Raw genomic sequence first — 18,870 nt, forward strand, 5'->3', positions numbered from 1 at the left:
TCTTTTCGCTCGTATCAATAACCTTGCGTGGTGCGCAATAGCTGCAATAAGTGCTGAGCTGCCTCAAAATTTAGCTGCAGGTCATGTTACATGGCTGCCGTAGAGATTCTAGCCCTTGGCCTTTTGTTCCCCATGCAACGACATAATGCCCTGCAAGCAGTTTCCATTCTTCCACTTCATCCAAGCCCTCGAGTTGGTCCACACGCTCCTTTTCTGAAGCGGCGATCCACGCCTCCCAGATGGACTCGACAGACTTGCACTCTGCGGTGCCGAAACCAGCGTCATGCAGTCGCTGTATCTGATCCCTGACATTCCTGTAACGGTCCATTCCTGGCATATGGATATTTCGTGCCGCCAGGTTGGACACCATGGTGTTGCCAAATGCATCATCGAGATGTACAGGCTCGTAGATGATGGTAGCGACGTTGGCGATCCTCGACGTAAAGTAGCCTAGGACCCTCTCGGCCTCTTCAATTTTCAGATAGCACAGGCAGCACTCTGATAATACCAGTGTAGGTATATCTGTCCGAAGACCATCCAAGAGTTCGGTGACGCTATTGTCCAAGTCTCGTAGATCCCTCCCGTGGCAAAAGTACACTCCGGCATTGTGCACCGGTTGGGCCGTCCATGTCTGCGGGGTTTTTACCGAAGGCTTGGACAATATCCGCGAGAGTTGTGGGTTTCCTTGCACGAGTTGAAGCTTCCTGCGGCTCGTCACGTCAAAATCGATTTCGTGGTAAGTCAGTTTTGGATGGGAGGCGCCTGCAAACAGGCGAAAAGGACGAGTGTCTGTGCCGGCTCCAAGAGAGACAATCTGTCGCTCAGTCGTGGCAGCTGCACTTTTCCCCTCAAGCGATAAGAAGGATTCAATCAGGCTATCGACTGCGGAAGTCCGCGTATATGTGCCTACGGCGCGGTGTCAGTTGTGCCTTGTCCATCCAACCTCACAGTGAGGCTCAGCCACGCACCACGATTAATGATGGGAAACCGTCGCTGCGGGGGGCCGTCCAAGCGCGACACAAAAAAGGCCGCATATGGATCCTCGAGGTAGCCTGCATCGACGGCACTGAGCCGCGACACGGCGGCATCCGTGTCTGTGCCTTGAATCGTGGAATCGTGATGCGCGCCAGCGGCGCCAGGGCCGCCACCTCTTCGTGGGCGAGGACCGCCGCCTCTGCCTCCGCGAGCGCCTCGAAGGGAGAGGAGGTTCGGTATTGATGATGCCGGCATTTTGGGAAATATGATGAGGGAGATGACCTGAAAGGCGGCCGCAGCACAATTCCGATTCGCTTTAGACTACCTAATAAGTAGGGAATGTGTACTGCAGCCAAAGTGGCGCACGTCTGTCTTCAGGGCGAACTGGAGCTTTCAGCGTTGCCGTCCCCACTACGTGAAGAACAGCGGTACTGACTGAATGTGTAACCAGCGACATTACTAACTTGTTAAACAAACAAATTGAATGTGACCGATTCGAATAAATGGATCATGAGAGTTCAAAAACCGCTTCAACCCATCGTTTTTGTGTTGTACATCTTGAATGCTGTCAGAAAGCTATATTCAATCGTCCCTCCATAATCTTGATAGCACTGGATAAATAAACGCGGGACGTACAACGATTCACATAGTACCTAAGTGCCGCAGTGTCACAGAGCGTACTTTACTTTTAACTGCCATAGCTCGCACTAAATTAGTCAAGTCGCTATTTACAAATCCATGCCTCATTGTGATGTTCCACGCCATGGAGGCTTGGGTTACCCAAAAGTATCGTTGTACTTTGCTTGTGCTTGATCAGACTTCCAAGTACAAAAACTTATCTGGGCTAGTAGCCATATCTCCGTTGATAATATGCCACACTTCCTTTTCAATATGCACCTTTTTTCAGTCTACTGTTGCTGTCTCGCCGCATTGTCCCGCCATTCGAGCACTCGAGTGATCCAATCGCCGACCAATACCTCGAACACGCCAGTCTCGTCGATGGGAAGGCCATGCGTCGCACGATCCAACACAGCATATGTCGACCGCGGGTACAGCTCCAGCAGTCGAATGCTGTCCCGGTACCCAACACTGTCATCGTGCCGACCGCAGAGGATCAGCGTAGGCGCTAGAAACTTGGCGCCCGGGTCAAACGACGACCGGGATAGCTGATACCGTTCCGGGTCATCTCGGATGACGCTCAGTGCTTTACTGTCCGAAGAGTCTTCCGCCGGCCGGTACACGTTGAGAATCTTGTCCCGAAAGGCGTTCATGTACGCCGATGTCTGGACGACAAGGTTGCCGAGGAGAGTCTTGTCGCTGTCCGAGACGGTCGCCATGAGCTGTGCGTCTTCCACCAGAGGATTGACGGCATCAACATCTCGCTTGCTATCCCTGGGCTCTATGAGCGGCACGCGCAGCAGTAGACCATCCACCTGACCTTCGTACTTTTGCGCTACGGCGCGTGCTAGATAGCCACCGCATGAGGAGCCCACCACCAGAAACCTCGATGCGCCGAGACGCGCATCAATGAATTGTATGAGGCGCTTTAGAATGTCGTCGAGGTTCCGGATACCCGTGGCCGGCGTGCGGCCCATTCCAGGCAGATCTATGTATATCCGACGAAGACCGGGCAGCTTGGTGAAGACGGGCTCAAAATCTGCCTGATCAGCTTTGCCGGACAGCTCCCAGCCATGTATAATCAAGACTGGAAGTCCATCACCTATCTCCTGCGACGAGAGGATGCTTTCCATGTTTTTCTATAGTTGTTGAAGAACGACACGGGTATGAGACGAAAGTTTTACTGATACATCAGCATCAGCCTCGAGAAAGCTTCAGGGTAAGCAGCCTTGTTGGCTGACTGGTTGGTAATCAAAACACTACTGTTAGTTTATACTAGAATGGGCCACCAAACTACCAATTCCCAACCCTCCGCAGACGGCATCTTTTACAAGTTTCCCATCAATACAAACCAGAATGAGGATTGATGCTCCAGTTTTCGGTGTTTCTGCTAGCCTTGCAACACAAGAATTCGCAGCTTTTGCATCTGTCAAGGAGACTGTCGATATTTAGTACAAGCAGTCTTGATTATGTGTAGCAGAGCACAACGACCAGAGTAATGGGCTAGAGGCATCGTCAAAGAGCACAAACAGATCAGATCTTTTAACAGTAAAAAAAGAAACCATATGGGTATTTACACACACAAGTAGCACATAATTTTGATATGCCTCAGGTCTTTATTGCTCCCTTCCCCAACCACCTCCGCCGGGAGACTCGATAATGACCCTCTCACCAGGTTCGAGCCTAGTTGTGGCCTTGGCGCCGAGATTTACCAGTCGCTTGCTGCCCGACATTTTGTCCGTGACGAGTACCGAATTCAGACCGGTCTGGCCGCCCTCACCCCCTTCCATGCCATATGGCTGTCTTGATCGTCGCTCGCTCAGAATCGAGCACTGTACGGGAACGCAAAATTCAATCTCTCTGACAGTACCGTCGCCACCCCGGAATTTGCCTCGACCTCCAGAGCCTGTTCGCAGTTCAAATCGGCGCAGAATACACGGATATCGCTTCTCGAAAACCTCGGGGTCAGTGATGCGCGTGTTGGTCATGTGGGTATGAACACCACTCTGGCCAGCCCAGGTTGGGCCGGCACCGGCACCGCCTGCAATGGTCTCATAGTAGCCGAAGCCTTCCTTGTGCTCGCCAGTGATGGGGTCTTTTCCGCCCGTGCCAAAGGTGAGGTTGTTGCAGCAGCCTTGGCTCGCAGCGCATGCCTGGAACGCCTTCAGGACAACGTCAGTCACCCGCTGTGACGTAAGCACGTTACCACCCACTACGGCGAGGCCGGATCCGGGCTTCAAGATTGTGTCTTGTGGCACAATAATGTTGATTGGGGCCAGGCAACCCTGATTCAAAGGGATGGAAGAGGAAACGAGACTTCTTAAACAGTAAATGATGGCCGAGTGTGTGATGGCGAGCGGGGCATTCGTATTGCCCAGAACGTGACTACCTGTGCCTGTAAAGTCAAACGTGGCAGAACCATCGTCGGCAATGACAACAGTGAGCTTGATAGGTGTTCCGTCGTCCATGTAGTCGACAGCCACGAGAGGCGCGGGACCGTGCTTTGCGAGCGTTGAAAGCATGAGCTCGCGAACAGCTTCTTCGGCCGTATTTTGGATCGCATACATATAGCGGTGGACACATGGGAGACCAAATTCTTCGATCAATGCCGCGATGAGATTGATACCCTTCGAGTTGGCGGCAATTTGCGCTTTCAGGTCGGAAATGTTGTCCAACAGGCGGCGCGTACCTGAGCAACCATCATACTTGGCAGGTTCCTCGAGGAGCAGGCGGCGTACCTCTTCGTCGTTGAATCTTCCACCGCTTACCAGCTTGGTGGATTCAATAGCGGCACCTTCTTGCCAGAGCGCAGATGATGTGGGTGGCATGGAGCCAGGGAGTATACCGCCGATATCCGCGTGATGACCACGCGAGGCCACATAGAAGGCCAGAACGCCCTTTTCGAAAACAGGTGTGATAACGGTGATGTCAGGTAGATGGGTGCCTCCACATGATGGATGGTTTGAAACGAGAACATCCCCTTCTTGCAGCCTGCCTTCCCACAAACGGTGTTGATACTGGACAGCAAACTGCATCGAGCCCAAATGAACTGGAACGTGAGGAGCGTTGGCCACCAAGCCCCCGTCAGGACTGAAAATCGCACACGAGAAATCCAGACGCTCCTTGATATTCGTAGAAACAGCGGTTTTCCTGAGTGTGCGACCCATTTGCTCGGCAATAGCCATGAATCGATGAGCAAACACAGAAAGCTGGATGGGGCTAAACTCCTCCTCCTTGGCTCTCTTGACCACAGGCGCGACATCTCTATCGATGATGACGTAGTTCTCTAACATGATCGCTGTAGCGCCCGGACTGACCAAGATAGTCTGGGTTTTATCAATAACCATGGCTGGGCCTGCAATACGAGCTCCTACAGGCACGTGTTGCAGCTCATAAATTGACGTATCAATGTGACCTGCATTTTCAAAATAGACACTGCTCTTCCCGACAGGGTTCGCCGTAATGCCGTCATTGGTGCTCATATTTTGTAGCTGACTGTAGGGCGTTTTGAAGCACTTGGACTGGCTCTTTCCAATTGCCCTTACCCTTATGTCGTCTATTATGATGTCTTTTTCGGGAAAGTGGAAGCCGAATCCCCGAATGTGTTCTTCCTCAAATTCGCGTTGAAAGTCCCAGTCATCGCCCTTCAAGATCATGAGGGAGCTACTAGAACCGGCGTAACGCATGCTCAAGTATGAGTCAAATGCAATGTGTTCTTCGGAGAAACCTTGCTTTATAAGCTCGTGAGTCGCCTGATCGGCGAGTAACTGCAGTTCCAACTGAATAACTCTTTGCGTGTCTGGACTCCATGTAAGGGCGGCTGGACGCTGGATTTCTTGCACCACATCTGCCAAAGAGATACCATACGCTGATAGGATCGAAGAATACTTGTGCATTATGATGCGTGAGATACCAAGCACCTCCGCCACAGCACACGCGTGCTGCCCGCCGGCACCACCGAAACAAGCGAGATGGTGGTCAGCAGCGTCAAACCCGCGGGCTTCGGTAAGAGCGCGAATTGGGCCAGCCATGCCTTCGTTGGCGACTTTGAGAAATCCAAGAGCCACTTCTTCTGGCGAAAACGGCGTTAGGCCCGCAGCGGTTCTCTCTTTGTTGATGTTGCTGGTGAGCTCTGAAAACTTGGTGACCACGATCTCGCGATTGAGTGACTCATTTTCCTTCGGACCAAAAACTTTTGGAAAGTATTCTGGTAGCAGCCGACCTAGAAAAAGATTTGCATCTGTAATTGTCAGAGGCCCGCCTTTTCTGTAGCATGCTGGGCCAGGGTGTGCCGACGCAGACTCGGGCCCTACGTTGAACAAGCCATTCCTCCAAGTAAGGATGGAACCGCCACCGGCTGCGACAGTGTGAATGTCAAGCTGGGGTGATTGTATGTTCACTCCGGCAGTAGTAGTTTCGAAAACATGATCATATGAGCCAGCGTAGCGCGAGACATCTGTGGAAGTGCCTCCCATGTCAAAGCCAATGATGGGGCATTTCTCGTTCTCATCCCAAGATGTTTGTGCATAGCCCACCACACCACCGGCAGGTCCAGATAAAATGGCTTTGAGACCGCTGAACTTTCGATAGTCGGACAGACCACCATCGGACTGCATGAACTCGATACGCGTAGCTGCGGACGAAAAGCCGCCACGAAAGTTGGCAGAGATTGAATCGATGTATTGGCGGATGATTGGGGTCAAGTAAGCGTCAACTACTGCTGACGTTCCACGGGGCACAATCTTGATCATCGATTGTACTTCTGCCGATAGAGTTACTGAAAAGCCCATTTCAAGAGCGAGGCGGCCCACTTGTAACTCATGGTCAGGGTATGCGTAGGAGTGAATGAAAGCAATGGCAACTGAGCGAAAGCCTTGCGATTTCAGAGCTAGCAGCTGGGATTCCACAACGGCTAGGTCAGGCCGCTGGAGAACGCGAATAGTCTCTCCTGTGATTGCAGAAACTAATTCCGAGTTGGTTCCGTCAACCTTTGTTCTGGAAGGCGTCGGATCTTCTGTATAGTCCTCCATTGTGATGCGCTCATCGATCTCTACAACGGTCTCAAAGAGAACATCTGGCCGCGATATCGATAAGTCAAAGATATTCGGGCGGGACTGGTTCCCAATGGCGAGGAGGTCGCGGAAGCCTTTGGTAGTTATCAGTGCGACACGCTCTCCTTTGCGCTCCAGCAGAGCATTGGTAGCGACTGTGGTGCCCATTCTGATGGATTCAAAGTGGAAGAGGTCTAGGGGCTCTCCTCTAGCTAGGACCTGGTTTGTTGCGAGCTCAAGAATCCGCCTGATGCCTTCTGTCGGGGCATCTTGGTAATTCGCGGGATCAACGGAAAGAAGTTTGAGAATAATGTCGTCGTGCCCAGGGATGGATGCATGGACATCAGTGAAGGTACCACCGCGGTCAATCGAGACGCGGATGCCCAGAGGGTTGATTGTCATGATGATGAGCAGCGAATGCAGCGTTTGTGGTGTTGCGGCAAGGGCGAGCCAGATTGATACCTGCCTGCCTCAGCCATCGCTGAACCGGCGAATTACCATCTTTATAGAGCATGCCTGCATTTGCACAACTCTGTCGTTCCGTCCTTTGGCGTGGATGTGCAGGTGGTAAGAGTGGAGGACATGGGGCCGCGATGTACTGATAGCCCCCACAAAGGCAACGGAGGTCCAAGTCCGGGGAGTCGGGCGCAGCTGTTGCCAGCCAAATGTCGCGTCAACGAGGCCGTTGACGGAGTTGCATGCCCGACTGTGGCGTCGGGAAGCATCTTTCCATGGCGCATGTCGCCAAAGGGTTCCGCCCCTCACCCAGGTATGGGTCCCCGATCACCCCGCCATGTGAGCCTGTCTTGCAAACCCCATCTCTTCATACTTACGAACAAGGTCTGCGAGCGCTTTCATCAAAGTCCGACAATCCTCGCGTAATCTGCGGGGTATCTCCAATGTAACGGATGCAAGCACTTTCCGACGTGGGGTATCTGCGCGAACACAGCTCTGAATGTCCGCGAAAGCTTCACCTGCCTCTGAGACTGGGGCACTGCGGCCAGTCGCGTGCGTACAGCATCTTTTTCTAGCATGACAAATTCAATCACATCACTGACATTTTTATAGCTGCTTAAACTGTCGTCAGCGTCGGTCGTACTGTTCCAAAGACAAGCCCACATGTTCGCGATGTCGTGACAGTGGATTGGTGTGCATATATGAGGGTGCTCGGAAGATATTAGTGAATGAATCGTAAGGTATCTGGTAGCATATCAGGATTTGCTCTACTTACACCTTTCAAGATACCTGAGAGACCTTGAACGTAAGGCAAAAGCCTTTGATAGTCAGTACTCGCTACGGGGCAGTCACGCGATCCAACGATGGCTGACACTGCAACAAATTAGAAGAAACCAGGAACCAGGAACAGCCAAGCGCCGGCCCAGGAAATGATTTCACCATCCTGGAAGGAGATGGGGATGATGATTTTGAAGATGCCGAACCACTATTCGAATCATTCACTCATCTGCGAGTCAATCGCCCATCAACGAGTAAGCACTGTGAAGCTGGAACCAGGCGCGGTACGGGTACTTTGGCAAGTTCTGATCGAATATTGCAGGTTTTCAGGGACCAGCATCGTCAGACACCTTCCTTCGCAATGTGGGAAAAGTCACTGGTCTCGGAGATGAGCACGACGGCCTGGACATTGACCCAAACTTCTGTGAGCCTGTGACGCTGCCCTCGAAGAGGCGAGCATTCAGTCCGCATATACGCCCGCCCCCTCCTCATGTCGCACGCCGCCTTTTTGCCGCTCAGTACAGCTTTATAGGGCCCATCTTTGCCTTTACCGAGTCCAAAGAAGAGTTCGAGGAATCGTTGTTCAAGGCGTACGGCGGCTTGCCCGATGCGACTGATCGCGAAGGCTGCTTGAACTATGCGAAGCTGCTTCTCATCCTGGCATTCGGCCAGATGTACTCGGTAAATCAATGGGTAGATTTCAAAGGGCCACCTGGGTTTGCATACTTTTCGGAAGCTTTGAGTCTTCTCCCCGAGACGCACGAGGATGGATCCTTGCTGTGTGTCGAGACGCTGGCGTTGGCAGGATACTTTCTGCAGAACATGAACAGGAGGGATGCAGCATTTCAGTTCATCGGGCGTGCTCTTAGAATGGCCATTTCCCTTGGGCTCCATCACGAGGTCAAAGGCATCTCCGATACGTCAAGCCTCGGTCCGCAGCTAGCACTAATAGGAGATGCGGCACAGGAGCACAGGCGAAGGACGTGGTGGTCGGTCTATAGTTTGGATCGCATCCTTTCTGTAAAATCCGGAAACCCAATTACGATACAGGATGATGACATCGGCGTCCAGCTGCCTTCCCGGCTGCCCTCGGAACCGGAGTATTGCCCAGCCATTGTGCTGAGACAGTACACCAAACTGTCAAGGATTCTTGGCGAAATCCACAAAAAGATATATCACAAAACAAATAGGGCTGAGACAAAGTCGGGAAAGACTCTCATGGCCTCTGTTCAGAGGATTCTGATTGATCTGTCGAACTGGGACAGCGAGCTCCCATATGGCTTGCGCTTCGATCCCGATCGATTGACCATTGGACGAGAAAGTGTCAGCACACTGGCTCATTACTACCAGTGCATAAACATGACAATTCGGCCCCTGCTTTTCCATGTTGTAAAGAAGAGGCTCGCCCTGATCCGGAAAAGCCCCGAGGCTTTGACCAAAGAAACGAATTGGAAGACGGGCCTATCGCAGACAACAGTAAAGGTTATTGAAATGTGTATTGGCGCCGCACTTGACAACATCAACATCATGGCAATTGCCTCCACGAAGAACCTTGTCGGTGAGTACACCTGTTGATGCCCTCAGCGCTCCGAAATCTAATACCGGCACAGCCACGTATGGCTACATGGATGGGGAGCACATATTTTCAGCCACCATAGTTCTTGTCATGGTCTGCGCCGCGTTTCCAACAGACACAGCCAACATGACCGCCATGACGACCGGACTCGGACTCCTCCGCACCATGTCAGAACGGGGCAACACTCATATCGGCGCTCGCTACGAGGCCCTGATCCGCCTCCTGTCCACAGTCATGCCCAGCGACTATTCAGCCCCCCTCAGCTCGACGCCACAGAATCCGGCGCTCTTCATCGCGCCACCGGCAGACCCTTCGGCGTTCCTGGCCGCGGCGTCGCTCGGCGAGACAGGAGGCGCGATCTCGGACACCAACACATGCCCGCCGCGGTTCCCTGTCATTGATATCCAGACGCTGTCGGAGCCGTTCTACGACGAGGGCAGCACGGCGGGGATGGACTTTGGGCTTTGGGAAGAGGGTTTCGCCTATCCCACCATGGACTTGGATCTGGACTTGGCCCAACAGCAGCTGCCAGCGGACCTCACCGGCGACGATGAGGCTGGCTACACGCATCATGCCTCTACTACACGAGGCCTGCAGTAGAATGATAATTTGCTTCTAGTTAGCAAGAAACGTACCCAGCTGTAAAGTTATTGACTTTTTGGGATACTCCTCGGTATCAAGACCAAATCAGCCGTCGTGTGACGAAGAATCGTAGATAGTGGAAGAGGGCCCAGGTACGAGCCAACACACCCCTCGCGTCTTCAGATGCATTGGCGGCACTTACACTTCATTGCTGCAGGAAGACATGTCGTACGTGTGCTTCTCTGCGATACAGGAAAGCGCGGTGCCGATCATCAACTCGCAGACTCGAGTCCTTATCATCAGGCGGGTCGCACGTACATTTGACCTGGGGCGGACTTGTATCCGCGGCCGTTGGGCCTGGCGCATATCAGTGGTGCGACCTTTAGCGTCGGTGAAGCACTCCGACGCCACCAGCCAATATGCATTGCCGCGATCCACCATCTCCAAGCCATTGGCCAGAGGATCTCCAGTGCCTGCATGGTGTCCCTTGCGCAAATGGGCGCCACTATTTTCAAGAGCACGAGATTGCCAGAACCGCGGACTACCCCATGGGGTACAAGGACTCGGCCTGACCCTCCCCGTTTCTACAGCTGTTTTTCTGGACTGACTTGCATGTCTCTCCTGGTTTGTACTTCTTGACATATAAAGAGAAACCGTGGCCGGTAGAGTCGCCGAGCAAGCCGCTCACTCCATACCGCTATATGAAGCCTCACCATGGCCAGGCCAGCTACAGACGATTGCCTGGAGAAGGATCCAGCTGCGCTCGACGCATGCAGCGGAAGCCACGTCGAAGCAAACGAGAACTGCATCGAGACGATTGACGCCCAATCCGAACGGAAATTGCTACTCAAACTTGACCTGTATTTTGTGCCCATCATAGCGTTGACATATCTCACCTGCTTCCTTGACCGGTCAAACATTGGCAATGTCAAAGTGGCGGGCATGCCCGAGGACATTGGCGCCTCGCCCAAGGAATTTGCGACGGCCATATCCATCTTCTACGCGACCTATGTCGTGTTCGAGCCGCCATGGACCATCATGATGAAGTGGATGACGCCGCGCATCCTCCTCACCAGCCTGTGCGTGATCTGGTCGCTGTGCACCATCCTCACAGGCTTCATCCACAACGTGGCGGGCCTGTACGCGGTGCGCCTCATCCTCGGGGCCTGCGAGGCGGGCCTGTTCCCGGCGCTGAACCTGTACCTGACCATGGTGTACAAGCGCCAGGAGCAGGCCATTCGCGTGTCTTACCTGTTTGTCTGCACGGCTATTGCGGGTGCGTTTGGTGGTCTGCTCGCGTACTGCCTACTCAAGATGGACGGCATCTCGGGCTTGGCGGGCTGGCGGTGGGTATACATTATTGAAGGCATCTTTTCGATGCTCATCGCTCCGCTCATTTGGTTTGGCTTGCCAAACGACCCGTCCAACGCGTACTTCCTGAGCGACGAAGAGAAGCGGATAATGAAGGTGCGGGCGATTCAGCGAGCGCAGTACATGGGCAGCGAAGAGTTCAGTTGGGAGGAGATCCGCATCGGTCTAAAAGATCCAAAGCTATACCTGAGGTATGGATTGTCGTGCCTCTGCTTGTATATTCTTGGCCCTCGAACGATACTGACATTTTTCTTTTTCGCCTTTCTAGCGGAGCAATCCAGTTCTGTCAGGACATCCTCCTTTACGGCTTTAGCACCTTTCTCCCGTCCATCATCGTCAGCATGGGCTACACCGTCATTCAGGCACAGTACCTTAGCATCCCGGTTTACATCTTTGGCGGCCTCGCATTTCTCGCCGTGGCCTTTGTGTCGGACCGGTACTGCATCCGCGGGCCGCTGTTGTGGCTCGCCAACCTGCCCGGCATAGTCGGGTACGTGCTCATCATCTGCTCGGCCAACAACGCCGTCAAATTTCTCGGGACGTTTCTGTGCGCCGTGGCCGTGTACAACGGGCCTGGCCTGAACCTGACGTGGCTGAACGTCAACGTGGCCCCCCACTACCGCCGCGCGACGGCGATTGGCATGCAGCTCAGCATCGGCAACTCGGCGGGCGTCGTCGCGGGCCAGATCTACCGCACGGCGCCGTACAAGCTGGGCAACATCTTCTCGGTCGCGGCACTGGGAGCCGCGCAGGTGCTCATCGCCATCAAATGGCTATACCTGCGGCAGCAGAACCGGCAAAAGGAAAAGTACCTGGCAGGGTCGGAAGATCGACGTCGGGTTCGAACTGGAGATCGAGCTCCCGATTTCAATTATCATCTGTAAAACAAGTCAAAGATGTAGCATAACGGGTATAATATCTACCGAGTACCACATGCATGTGAAATGACAAATAAACATGGAGTTTTCATGAAAAAAAGGAGAGGGGAAGAAAGAAGTGAATTAAAGGAAGTACGGAGTAGAGCGCTTTCAAACAGTAATGGAGCTGTCCACCAGTTAGTCATCCGAGCTGCAACCGCTGATAGGGATGACGGCATCCGACCATGGACACAAAGAGAGAGGTCTGACGTCGGCGTGATAACTTTTGATACATCTATACCCACGGATAGCCTTGACTTTATCCGTACATGTATGTATCAGTTTGCCAGGGCGCCATTCCCTACTTAAGTAAGTACTTAGCTCTCTCCACCTTACTCCAGTGAAATTACCAGTACGTACACCCTGAACCAACTATTGTATCATCATGCCGCTGCCTGGCAGCATAATAAGGCGGCAGCTACAGTGGGTACTGGAAAGCGACAGTGGAAAAGGAGAATACAAAGTACCCTCAAGAAACCAAGACTAGCTTTACGCAAGTAGAATATATTCTATATAAATATCAAGAATAAGAACTCTCTGTTGTAATAGGAATTTTCTATAATCGATTCAATTTTTTTGTCAATTTAGGAATTTAAAATGTATGTTTTATTACTTGCCCACTGTAACACCTGAACCACCCATTGTATCATCATGCCGCTGTGTGGCGAGAAAGCAACAATAAGGCTGCAGCTAGTAAGCCGGTAGAGCTGCGCCACGAACGCTTGCCTCATAAACCCCCCACCTCCTCCGCTGCCTGCCCAACTCTCCAGTCGTCGATCACTCTCCGTCATCATCAGACGGACCTTTTCTTTCATTCCTGTTGCAACTCTCATCATCAGCTTCTCATTCTTTGCAAGCCTTTCTCGGATAGACTGACTCCCTCTCTGGCTCGAAGCACCGTTCAGTTCCCCTCGGACTTTGTGCCAACGCTGCAAGCTATTTCCACCATGCTCGCCGCCAGCATGCCCATCTTCCGGCGCTCCGTCGAGGACGGCGGCAGCATCAACTATGAGCTGCCGTCGTGGTCGCTCTGGGTCTTGCTTATCGACCTCATCATCTTTGTGCCTCTTCTCTTCTTTGTAAGTTCTTTTCTTTGTTAATGATTCTCTCCGCGGTGCCCCGCCCTTTACTCCGTCCCATTCATCGAATCAGTGACCACCAGCCCGCTAACACAGTCGCTGTCCTTTCTAGGCTGAGTACACCGTGGGCACCGTCTACCCCATCTACTCCATGGTCGAGGATGAGAACCCGCCCGCCTACGCCGCCCTTTCCGCCGCCGACGACGAGGAGGAGCACACAGGCACTGTCACGCACGATGCCGCCGCCGCACGCCCGACAGGTGGCGCGCCGCGCACCGTCACCTCGTCCCTGCGCGCCGTGACCCGCCTCCTCTACGCCGTCGCCGGCGTTCCGGGCTTCTTCCGTGGTATCCTCTTCCAGCTCATCCAGTACGTGATGACGGTCATCCTCGTCGAAATCTTCACGCAAGCACTCGGCCTTTACTTCACGCCCCTCGCCACCCTCCTCGCCTCCTTGACCCTCGTCCAGTTCTCCGCTGCCTGGGTCCACATCGTCTTGACGCACCCCGTCCCCGGCGTGTCGCACTTCCGCCGCCTCCCGCCTTTCCAGCGCGCCTTTGACGCCACCTGGCGTCCCGTCCTGCTCAATTGGCTCGCTCTCGAGGTTGTCCGCTGGGTGCCCACCGTGCTCTTTGAGATTCTCGACGTGCACCTGCCCGAATATAAGGATGGCGGCCGCACCGACGTCAGCGACGTCACCGGCGCTGATCTTGCCAAGCTCGTCGCCATCGCCGTCGCCTCTGCCTTTGCCGGCATAGCTCTTGTCATTCCCACCCACGTCATTCTCGTCCGTGTCCAGGCGTCGCTGCTCCCCGTCGAGGACGACGCTATCATCCCCTTTGACCGCTCCTTCCAGGGCAAGGTCGAGCCCGCCGTCGCCGGTGGTCGCGGATACGCCACTGTCGTCGAGGCATGGACGACGTTCAGCCGCGCCGGCTGGCGCCGTCTCATCACCCTATACATCAAGGCCTTCCTCGTCACTTTGGGCGTCTACGCCCTCATTGTGGCCGTAGCAATCCCCGAGTTCCTCCTCATGGTCCAAAAGACCGGTGATAATGGCGATGAGCTATAGGCCTCCCGTGTTGTAATACTGGTAGGATGAGGAAAGAAAGAAGCAGGCTTGAGGCAGGCTGCAGCCTACAACGTTCAATCTCTGCATTCTCCTTGAAATCTGATTTAGCTTGTGTCTGGTACATCACTCATAGCAAATAACTAAAACAATTTGAAATTTTTTTGCATTTGTTTTTCTTTCGTCGCGCATATTCTGATCATGATTTGCCTTCCACTGAATTTTCCCATCCGTCCCTTTCCCATTGCAGCCAACGCAAAGCAAAAAACATCAACAAGCCATATCTACTTCATTCAGGGAATAGACTCTCAAGACAACAAACTACAGAAAGAGAAAAAGGGATATATATAAACGTTGGAAGGTTACAGGCTGCTTATAGCGTCGTGATTCTCACGCTGCCGTGAAGAATTCAGCCCTCGGGTATGATATATTCAACCATCATCTATGACATGGAAAAGCGCTTTGGTTGGAGTGCGTCCGGGAGACGCTGTGAGTGAGGAGAGAGATGGAAGAGGACGACCTGTGACCAGACAGCCGCTGTCAACCCAGTTATTAAAAAACAAAAAAAGAAAAGAATTCTTCTTTTCTCTCGTCAGTACGCCTCGGAAAATAGAAAAAAAGGGGCCTCGTTTCATTAATGCATTCGTTGTCGTAGTCGTCTCTTGATTTTTCGGAGGGTAGGCAAGCAGGCGCGCAGCGCAGTCATAGCCTCTCATTACTTGTTAAAGAACCAGCTTCCACGCTTGTTGCTGACAGCGCCATCCGTCTGCTGAATGGTTTGGATCGTGGGTACGACAGGACCATCGCCACCACCACCGCGAAGGGGTTTGGCGATGCGGCTGCCGGCATCAGAGAAGCTGAAGCCGCCATTGCCCGACGTGAGTCCACGGGTGCTGCCGGCCTTGGCTGCCTCGAGGCGCTCCTTGACGGAGTTCAGTTGTACTTCGAACCTGCATCGCAAAATTGTTAGCAGTGTCGCAGGCGGCAAGTGCAGAGGATACATACTTGTGGTTGGCGGCAGCCATCTTTTCTTGGCTGTCTTGCAGTAAGCCCTCGAGGCTCTGAATGCGCTCGTTGCGGGCAATCAGCTTGCGCTCCGCAATGGCAACCTCCTTCTTCAGCGCCGAATTTTGCTCCACAAGCTGGCGCTGAACTTGCGTCAGCTGCTCTAGGTTGCGCTCCAGGAATGCCATTTTCTTTTGCTGGGCGCGATTGTTCGACGACCGCAGAACATTGTTGTACTGCTCGCGAGTCTCGTCCAGAGAGATCTCGAGCTCCACGACACGCTCGCAGCGGTTCTGCAAGTCTCTCATCAAGCTCTTCTTCATGACGTCAAACTCGGCAATCTGCTGCTGGACTGTCTTGCCGTTGGCCATCGGTGCGACACCACCCGACTTGACGCGCTGCTGAAGGTCATCAATCAGGGTCTTCATCCGCGAGTTCTCGGCGGCCTTTTGCGCGGCTTCGGCCTTGAGATCATCCACCAGCTGGATTTCGGCATTTTGTCGGCCCGCAAAGGCGCTCTCGAGACGAGCCTTGACCTCCTCAATGTCTGCCTCGCTCAGATTCTTAGTTAGAACGTCCTCATATTCCTGCTGAAGACCCTCGAGTCGGACTTCAAGCTCGTGGCGGCGGCGTGAGTCCATATCACTGGCAGGTACGCTGTACATGGACAGCTCAGCCTGTCGTACGATGCCTTGGGTCTCAACCAACTTGGCCCGGAGCGTCTCGAATTCTTCAGGGGCAATATTGTCACCAATCTTGCTGTGCTCGTGTAGAGTTTCGATGTGCTTGATGGCTTGCGCAATTTGCTTTTCGTTGTCGCTGAAAACGTCACCACCGAGATCGAAGCCCGCCATCATCTTGGCCATCTTCTCAGCCTTCCTCTTCTCCTTCTCGTCAAAGGCTACACCATTCTCCTTGGCACTCATCTTGACGTCGAGAAGTTGTTGCTTGATTTCGTCAAGCTCCGTTGTTAGCTCCGAGTTGGCTTCTTTGAGCGCATCCATCGTGATCTGCGATTCCTTGCCCTCAAAGTTGAGACGCTCTAGCTGCATCTTGAACTCGTTAACCTCGGTAGTGAGTCGCTCATTTTCCTTGCCAGTCTTGGTGTCGTGGTCCTTGAGGAAAACCAGTTCTTCTTTAGTTTCGCGCAGGAGCTTCTCGGCCGAGGCGGCGTGAGACTCTCGCTCAGCAAGCTGGTCCTGGAGCTCGTTCTCGCGACGGAGGAACTCCTCGCGTTCATCCTTCTCGAGAGTAATGATAGGCGTGCTAGCACGCTCCGAAGGAATTGGCGTCTCGGATCGGTTCTCGGCGGATAGGCGTGACGGCGTGGAGGGGCGCTGTGCCTGTCTCGTCTCGGCGGGCTTCTTCGTGATGGCATCGGAGCTGGGGGTAGCCCATTTGTCTTTGGGAACCGCCTCGCCGGAACGCCATTGCTGAATTTCGGTCTCGAGGTTGGAAATGTACGACTCAAAATTGGTGACTTGTCCCTGAGCCTTCTTGAGGAGTGCTTTGAGCTCTGCAGGGCTAAGCTCGGCGTTGACCTTGGCCTTGTTCTTAATGCTCTTTGCCCTGGTACCGAATCGCAGGGTGCTCAGCGTTTCGGCATCGTTGTAGCTGCTAGGAGAGCAATTGATGATGAGGGTGGTGCGACTGTTACCACCAAGCGATTCTTGCAGAATTCGGGTCAATTTTGAGTCGCGGTAGGGAATGTGAGAGGATTTGCCGTCAGTCAGGGCATTAATAACCATGCCGAGAGCACTCAGGCTCTTGTTGATCTTTTTGGCCTCCTCAAGGGTCTGGCCACTGGCGCCAGTCTTCCCCACCTTTTCACTACCTGCCAAATCGACCAAGAACAGCTGACCGCTCTTCGCCGAACCCGTCTCTACATTCTTTTGCGTGATGGTAATGACAAAAATTGAATGTGATCGTGAGGATTCCTGGTTCATGTTTGTGGCAGCGACAGCGCGGGCGTTTCCACCGCGTCTCATGACCTCGTACACTTCCTGAACGCTTGATACATAGATTTCGAGTAGACCCTTTACGTAGACGCCACGATTCTTCTCCTCGTGGACTGGGAGATTGTCGTTTTGCGGCGCCAAAAGATCTCGAATACGTTCCATGTAAATTTCCATGTAGCTTACACGGACTGTGTATTCGATTGTGCTGGGGCTGGACATGATGCTGGCAAATATTTGCTCGACGATGCGGGGAATGACACCGCGACCGGACTCGTCGTCGATGCTGGTACCCATCATGGTGTATGATTTACCGGCGCCAGTCTGACCATAGGCGAAGACGGTTCCGTTGTAACCGTTGAGGATATCATCGACTGTCGGGCGGATCGAAAAGTCGAAGATGTCTTGTTGCTGGCATTCCATGTCAAAGACCCTGTCAAAGGTGAAGGAGCCCTGTGCTTCTTTGGACTGGAGGCGAAGGCCGCGTTAGTTGATTCTCAGATGCGATATTCGCGCGACAGAAGAGACAAAGAGCCCGAGTGTGTCGGGAGGCTACGTACATCGAGCGAGCAGCTGTCATCGCCCTGGAAGGAAACGATGGGCTTGCCCCCAGAATCGAGTTCGATTCGGTTCTGGGGGCGGAAGCGCGCGACAACCTTGATGCTATTTGCCGCAGACATGGTGATAGCAGCCGCGCCGAGTCGTGGCCGTGAAGGTGTGGGAAACAAGTTGAAGAAACAGAAAAACGAGAGAGGTGAGGCCGAAAGGGGTATTATTATTGTTTCCCAAGGTTATGCCACGCGTGGGCGAGGAGCTGGTGGACGAAGAAGCGGGTACAGAGCCCCCCCAACAATGCGGGCAAGCTGGCGGAGCAGCCTAGCCCAAGCAAGGCACTTTGAGTACTCGGTACCTGTACAGTGTGGTCAGTGGTACTTACGGTACGGCGCGTGAGCGCGGCGGGACGAGTTGTGGGCAGGCTAATAAGTAAGTACTTACTGCCTAGACTGCTAATTAGCGGTCTAGATATTGAAGCGGCGTGGGCTCGGTGGCATCGCGCAAATACGCAGCCAGAGGGCAGAAAACTAAAAATCTAAACGCGTTGGCTTTGCATAAAACGCGCTTGGTGCACTTGAGCGTGTCATTAAACATTGAAGTAGTGGGAGAGCCTTGATAACCCATGTTTGACAATCGGCGGCACGGTAGACGTCACTCGTTCGGCCCTGACGTTTCAGCCACGTTGGTACCTACCTACCTACCTAAGGTAGGTACCTACTTATGTAGGTAGGTACTTATTACTTACGATACCTACCTACTTATAACAGAGACGGCGCTGCCTGGCTCCAGTGAGAGAAATGGGCATCGCTGGGCCCTGGAACCGCTCAATTCGGGGCACGCGGGCTGTGGTTTGCGCCATCCTGGCAGCTCATCTGGCCTTGTCA

At 53.4% G+C, this 18,870-nt stretch overlaps 7 protein-coding genes across 7 annotated transcripts; 3 read left to right on the plus strand and 4 right to left on the minus strand.

Annotated features, from left to right (window-relative positions):
• Window positions 1-70: 70 nt before the first annotated feature.
• Window positions 71-1,230, minus strand: V2A60_007577 (leucine carboxy methyltransferase; the record flags this gene model as incomplete). The annotated part of the gene is made up of 2 exons (XM_083258861.1): window positions 71-906; window positions 969-1,230. The coding sequence occupies 2 exons, from the start codon at window positions 1,228-1,230 to the stop codon at window positions 71-73; spliced, it is 1,098 nt and encodes a 365-aa protein (XP_083114987.1).
• Window positions 1,231-1,883: 653 nt separating this feature from the next.
• V2A60_007578 (alpha/beta fold hydrolase) lies at window positions 1,884-2,726 on the minus strand (the record flags this gene model as incomplete). The annotated part of the gene is made up of 1 exon (XM_083258862.1): window positions 1,884-2,726. The coding sequence occupies one exon, from the start codon at window positions 2,724-2,726 to the stop codon at window positions 1,884-1,886; it is 843 nt and encodes a 280-aa protein (XP_083114988.1).
• Window positions 2,727-3,209: 483 nt separating this feature from the next.
• On the minus strand, window positions 3,210-7,046 carry V2A60_007579 (uncharacterized protein; the record flags this gene model as incomplete). The annotated part of the gene is made up of 1 exon (XM_083258863.1): window positions 3,210-7,046. The coding sequence occupies one exon, from the start codon at window positions 7,044-7,046 to the stop codon at window positions 3,210-3,212; it is 3,837 nt and encodes a 1,278-aa protein (XP_083114989.1).
• A 1,028-nt stretch (window positions 7,047-8,074) lies between these two features.
• On the plus strand, window positions 8,075-10,053 carry V2A60_007580 (fungal specific transcription factor domain-containing protein; the record flags this gene model as incomplete). The annotated part of the gene is made up of 3 exons (XM_083258864.1): window positions 8,075-8,131; window positions 8,208-9,435; window positions 9,488-10,053. The coding sequence occupies 3 exons, from the start codon at window positions 8,075-8,077 to the stop codon at window positions 10,051-10,053; spliced, it is 1,851 nt and encodes a 616-aa protein (XP_083114990.1).
• Window positions 10,054-10,749: 696 nt separating this feature from the next.
• Window positions 10,750-12,290, plus strand: V2A60_007581 (uncharacterized protein; the record flags this gene model as incomplete). The annotated part of the gene is made up of 2 exons (XM_083258865.1): window positions 10,750-11,597; window positions 11,675-12,290. 2 exons carry the CDS (start codon window positions 10,750-10,752, stop codon window positions 12,288-12,290), a joined length of 1,464 nt encoding a protein of 487 aa, XP_083114991.1.
• Window positions 12,291-13,270: 980 nt separating this feature from the next.
• On the plus strand, window positions 13,271-14,474 carry V2A60_007582 (uncharacterized protein; the record flags this gene model as incomplete). Its single annotated transcript, XM_083258866.1, has 2 exons — window positions 13,271-13,402; window positions 13,515-14,474. 2 exons carry the CDS (start codon window positions 13,271-13,273, stop codon window positions 14,472-14,474), a joined length of 1,092 nt encoding a protein of 363 aa, XP_083114992.1.
• Window positions 14,475-15,186: 712 nt separating this feature from the next.
• Window positions 15,187-18,111, minus strand: V2A60_007583 (putative kinesin family protein (KinA); the record flags this gene model as incomplete). Its single annotated transcript, XM_083258867.1, has 3 exons — window positions 15,187-15,421; window positions 15,477-17,899; window positions 17,992-18,111. 3 exons carry the CDS (start codon window positions 18,109-18,111, stop codon window positions 15,187-15,189), a joined length of 2,778 nt encoding a protein of 925 aa, XP_083114993.1.
• Between the last annotated feature and the right edge of the window lie 759 nt (window positions 18,112-18,870).

Source organism: Cordyceps javanica, chromosome 5, assembly GCF_051103115.1.
Source record: "Cordyceps javanica chromosome 5, complete sequence".
NCBI lineage: Eukaryota > Fungi > Ascomycota > Sordariomycetes > Hypocreales > Cordycipitaceae > Cordyceps > Cordyceps javanica.